Here is a 6,000-nt window from a genome sequence, read left to right on the forward strand (position 1 = left end):
GTCAATCCAAATGAGCCAATGAGCTGTCAGTCTGGGTTGCTGCTGCTGCTACTTTTAGACACAGCAGGCAAACCTGTGGCAAGCCGGGCGATGGGAAAGAAGGAGAAGACCATGAGAAAAAGAGAGCAGAGAAAGTGTGGACTGCTGGAAGAACTGCGGTGAACTGGTGAAAGAAAAGTGAAATGGCGTGCTCAAAGATGACCCTGCACATTTAGAGGATGTTTGGCTCAACCTGCTGCTGTGAAGCAGGATTCTCCACCATGAACAGAATCAACAATAAATCTGGATCCAGGCTCAAAATGAGCTCCTTGATATGTGCTTGAGAATGGCTTAGTCTCCGGTTAAACCCAGGTTTAAAGCCTTGCAGGGCAGCCTAAAGCCCACTGCCAACATTAAGACAGAAAAAAGAAAGAAAATAACAAACCATCAGTTCAGGGGTTTAAGAAAATATGGGAATCAGGAAAGTATCTATATACCAAACTGAATGATTGTTGTTCTCTACTTAAAAAAAAAACACTTTAGATTTTAAAAAGGAAAAATGTTCTTTTTTTTATGTCTTTATTTAAAAATTCAATGTATAACATTATGCATAAAAAACTCATCTTATTTCAGTGTTAAATTCTGTTTAAAGTAACAGATTATAAATAAAAATGTCTCCAGACCTTTACTAGTTGATGGTTTTCTTTATTTGGACCTCACTGATTTTTAATTGGTTCCCCCTGATCTAGATGTTCAGGATCTGTTTGCTCTTCGGTTCTGAGTAGCCCACAGAGCTCTTTGAGTCAAAGACGTTTATCTGAAACCCACTGGACAGAACCATCCCTCTGATTTACTCTGGTTCTAAATCAGACAGAACCCTCATGTTCTGATTGAGAATTCATCAAATCTCATTCAAACACATTAAAGCCTCTAAAGATTAAAACCATTTCTGCTTCACTTTATGGTGGAAAGAACCCAGAAACTGTCCTGGAAAAAATCTAAATCTAGATATGTCATTTTTTTCTTAAAATAAGTGCATTTGTTCTTCAATTGAGGAGATAAAAGAGACACTTTGCCAATGGAACAAGACAATTTACATTTAAAATAAGAAAAAACAATTACATTGTCTTATTTCAAGAGCAAATTATCTACTTATCCTTTTTTAAGATTAAAAATACTCATTCCATTGGCAAATTATCTAATTTACCTATTCAATCAAGAAAATATACTTAATTTAAGAATTTTTTACTTATTTCTAGATTGTTTTCCCAGTTTGAGTGAAACTGGAACCAGAATAAAACCAGCACTGGGAAGAACCTTCATTTAAACAATCTGCTCTAGTTCTACTATTGGTTCTGTTTTGGACCAGTTTACCAAGTAAAACATAGAATCAGATGTTTGTTTGTTTTCCTGTAGCGCGCGCGGGCGCGTGCACGTCAGTCTCTCCAGGATCTGGAACCGAATCAGTCTTTTTAGGAACCGGTTCTGGACCTCACAAGGTCAGAGATTCTACAACAGCGCGAACGCGCTCACGGGCGGCGCGCTCCCGTCCTACCTGACTCAGGACTTTTAGCGCCATCTCTTCATTCACGCGCACGGCCGGGGGCGCGCGCTTCGGCACGCCGTGGTCCTGCGTTCACAGCCTCGTGCGGGGCGCGCTGATCCGGCACATCTTGATCAGAACCGGGACAGAACGACATCAAATATCCGCAAAAAATAATAAGAAAAAAGAAAGATCCGAACCAATAAGGGTTGGATGAAAGTGAGCTGATGTGACAGAAGAGTCTAAACTCTGATCCTACTGATCCGTAGAGGTTCTAGTCTTATTCTGATCTGGGTCCGATTGGAGTCCGAGATGCGCAGGTTGAACCTGGATCTGAAGAGGAGCGGCGCTGGCAGCAGGAGAGGAGGAGAGAGGCAGCCAATCAGAGGAGAGAGAGGGGGGGGGGGGTGTCCGGCTACCCATTCCCTCCCCTACACACACACACACACACACACACTAGACAGCACTTTAAACAGCCTCTGATCAATGAACCTACTGACTGGATGAAGCAATTATAGCTTCATGTCACGTGACGTAAATGAACATCAAAGGTGGCTTCATCCCCTCTCACCTGTCCAGCCCCTCCCTCCTCTGTTCACCTGTCCTCCTCCTGAGGAAGAGGAGGAGTTTCTGTTGAGCAGTTTATATCAATAAAAAACCTGAATGTTTTAAATCATTTCTGGATTCAAAGACTTCTTGCTGTAATAAAGGACTTAAATAAAGGAAATCTACCCAAAGCTCTATGGTTACACTTTACAAAATGAAAGGAAATTTAAACGTTTACTTCTAAATTTCTAGTTTCATTGGAGAAAATGAGAGAGGAGAAGTAAGATTGAGAGATTGGAGAAAGATGGCCTCTGATTGGTCAATGCGTATTCCTGTTTGGTGCCTTACTGGCTTCTTTTGTTTGTATGACCGCCATTATGGAAAACGACTGGTGAAGATGGAGCAGCTAGAAGAACGAGGTGCGTGAGAACATTGGGACCCTTTTTTCCACATGGATCTATGCTCTTTTTGGTCCACATGTCCCTCCGTTGTCAAACGAACTTGCCCCCACTTCTTCCGCCTCGGCCGTATCTAGACCCACAGCTAGTTCCTGATTGTTCCTCTTGCGTTGTGGCGTGGAATAACAGCGCAGACCACGCTTCAATATTGGGAATAAACCAAAAATATCTGTGACAAGCTCACTGCGACACACTGCTGCAGGAGGATAACCAGCCTTTAACTCTCCTTACCTTTTACCCTCAACATTTCTATAGTTGTAACGATGGTTAAAATGACCTCAACTTGAACCTAATGACGTCTGTTTCTTTTTTCCTCTTCACCATAGCTCCTACAGTATTTTCTTGATCTGTGACATTGTCATTGTCAGGCTATTGCTGCTGCCAACACCGTGCTTCTCTCCGTCTATAAATGACCCACCTGGTTCTGTGTTCCAGTGCTTAAACTCTCTCAGATACATGGGCGTAGGTTTGCATAGGGACCATAGGGACATGTCCCTACCAAAATTTTGGCCCGACCTATTTGTCCCTACCTATGCAAATAACATGTTTATAGTTTACAATACAGTGTTGTTGCAGCAGTCGCTTCTTAAATTCAATTAATCTATTTGCAGTCCCTAGAATATGTTTTTTTTTTTTACTTTGTTTTACAATACAAAGAATATCAACATATCAGATAAAAAAAAATTAAATAAGAGTGGGTTTTACCACTGTTTACCTCTGCACAATTCTATTTCTTCAAAAGAAATCGTCTGATACATACACATAAAACAAACCTATTAAGATTATATTTGGTTAAAAAGGCACATATTTACCTTTTGCTTTTAGTCACTGGTAAGTTCAAATGTAACCTTTTCAAAGTGTTAAATTGTCCCAATTTCACATCATTCAGAGCAACAGGTGCTTCAAACATTGACAGCATCTTGTGTGTGTAGTGCAGATAAAATTTGTATAAATGTAGCAAAAAAAAAGCTGTTTTCTCTTTAAATGAAATGCGCCCTGATACTAATGTTAAGCATTAAAAAAAATATAGGAGCATGCATATTTTTTACATCAGACCACACTGGAAAAAATCTAAATCTAGTAATTTTTTCTTAAAATAAGTGCATTTGTTCTTGGATTAAGGAGGTAAAAGAGACATTTTGCCAATGGAACAAGACAATTTACACTTACAATAATAAAAACACAATTGCATTGTCTTGTTTCAAGTGCATAATATCTAATTAACATATTTTAAGAGTAAAAGTACTCATCCCATTGGCAAACTTTCTCATTTAGCTACTTGAATTAAGGATAAATACACTAAATTTAAGAAATTTTTACTTATTTCTAGATCGTTTTTCCAGTGCGATTCAACTTGAGACCAATAGTGTCCCTACCAAAGTTGAGATCAAACCTACGCCCTTGCTCAGATATATTTGTTGGCTGAGATTTTACCCTGACTACTATTCTCTTTCATATTCTAGACTTAAACACTAGCTCAGAGATCATTTTCTACCTTTATTTTCCCCCTAGATAAACCCAATAATCAATTCAAAATGGCCCTTCCCACACTGCAAAAACCATCTAGAAAAATTCTCTGAAATTAAGTGTATTTACCCTTAATTTCAGTAGATAAATAAGACAATTTGTCATTGGAATGAGTATATTTACTCCTAAAGTAAGATAACTAGATATTACACACTTAAAGACAATGCAATATTTTTTTTCTTATTTTAAATACAAATTGTCTTGTTCTTGCCATGATTTTCCTAAAAGTCTGACCCAAAATGCAGAAGACCAAACAGAGAGACCAGGGGAAAGTTTAACAGGTTTATTAGAATAATGACATGAGTCCATTGCTGCTCTGGACACTGCTCAACCGGAACTGAAAGATGAGGGGAAGACGCTGCGGTTAGTTCAGGCTCAGTGGGAAATTAGATTCTTGGGCTTGAAGAGAAGGAATAGGTTGCAGACTCACGTTTCCAACAAAAGGTGTCCTTAATAGAATCCAGTCTGTGTGGGATGTTCCAGTGATATTGTTTGATGTTGGGCGGACAGGGTTTACTCAGACTGCGGTTGTTCCTTGGTGAACGGAGAAAGCTGACTGCCATTCAGATTTCCTGCGGTACTTGAACGGGTCGTAGTGGAGAGTAATCCCTTTCTCAGTGCGAAGCTCAAATGATCTCTTGGGGAAAATGGATGCAAACCTCCTTTTGAACCCCAGCTCAGTTTGAAGCTTAGTAGATCCTTCCAGGGAGAGAAGGTCCGAGAAATCCAGTTTGCAGGATGACTTCCCAGTATTAGCAACACTCTGGCCCCAAGGTAGTGGCAGTCAGCAGCTCATAAACACTCCACAGGTAATGAGGCAACGGGCTGCAGGTGTGCAGGGAGGCCCAATGAGGACGGGGCGCCACCTGGTGGAGGAAAACAGGAAACACAGACACAACCCACAAAAACCGGATTCCTGACATTTCTATTGGCAAAGTCTCTCCCTTACCTGCTTAATTCAAGAAAAAAAACTTATTTTAAGCAAAAATTACTTAATTAGATTTCAATTTTTTGCAGTGCAGTCAAACACCAGCCGAATGGCAGCCGACTTCCAGCCACTGGGTGTGCATATTTTTTTTTACTCTGACTCCACCCTTTCACTGAATTACAGGGTCTGACCAGGATAAAAAAGCTTAATGTCCACAAATCATGACAGAGAGAATATTTTAGAACAAAGATTGATTTTTAAAAAAGGAATCTTAGGGGACCAGCCAAGGGCCCATCAAGGAAAGTTAAGAAATATATTTTCTACATCTTTTCTATCACATAGAAAGTGCTGCTGGTTCACTGCATCTGTATTCCTTTAGTGTGTCTCCCCTGTTTACTCAAAGTCTCAGTAGTTGGTGGCAGAAGGCCGCTCACTCTGAGCCCAGATCTGCTGGAGGTTTCATCCTGTCAAAGTGGGGTTTTCCTTTCTGCTGCTGCTCAGTAGGAGGGATTGCTGCAAAGCCACTGACAATATACAAGCAACCATCCAATCCAGGAGAATTGAATCCTGCAAAGTCGACAATTTTATGCCATAAGTCAGGCTTTTTTAGATAGAAAACTTTTTGCCAGTATGCCTGGATGATCAGATTTTTTGAGTTAATGTGTTTTAAAGTGGCGCTATAAAATAAACTGATTGGATTTAATTTTGCTTTAGTACGGCAAGCCTGATGGGTCAGACTCTGAACCAGTTCAGTTCATGATAGCAGAACTCCAGCTTCTCACTCAGAGGGAACACCCTCATTAATAGGAATCTGTTTAGAGAACCAAACATCCCTGTTGGACAGGATGTCTCTGATGATTTAATCAGAACCACAAACTTGGATCTTTTATTTAAACTTTAAGAAAAATTGATGAGCACAAAATATGGATCACATTCAACCCGGTTCCTTCATCAGCTGCCTGTTCCTGCAGTTCATTTCCAGGAGGAACGTCTGATCTGGAGCAGCCTGAATCCTGAGG

General features: G+C 40.2%; 1 protein-coding gene across 1 annotated transcript in view; it reads right to left on the reverse strand.

The window, feature by feature from the left end:
• The window catches only part of crhr1 (corticotropin releasing hormone receptor 1), an 80,788-nt gene extending 78,938 nt beyond the window's left edge, over nt 1-1,850 (reverse strand). The window contains exon 1 of the mRNA XM_038282252.1: nt 1,535-1,850. Coding sequence (XP_038138180.1) covers nt 1,535-1,558 — 24 coding nt within the window. The 5' untranslated portion in view covers nt 1,559-1,850. The remainder of the gene's footprint in view (nt 1-1,534) is intronic.
• Between the last annotated feature and the right edge of the window lie 4,150 nt (nt 1,851-6,000).

The sequence above is a fragment of the Cyprinodon tularosa genome, unplaced genomic scaffold (assembly GCF_016077235.1).
Source record: "Cyprinodon tularosa strain WSP-4 unplaced genomic scaffold, ASM1607723v1 ctg104, whole genome shotgun sequence".
Classification (NCBI taxonomy): Eukaryota; Metazoa; Chordata; class Actinopteri; order Cyprinodontiformes; family Cyprinodontidae; genus Cyprinodon; species Cyprinodon tularosa.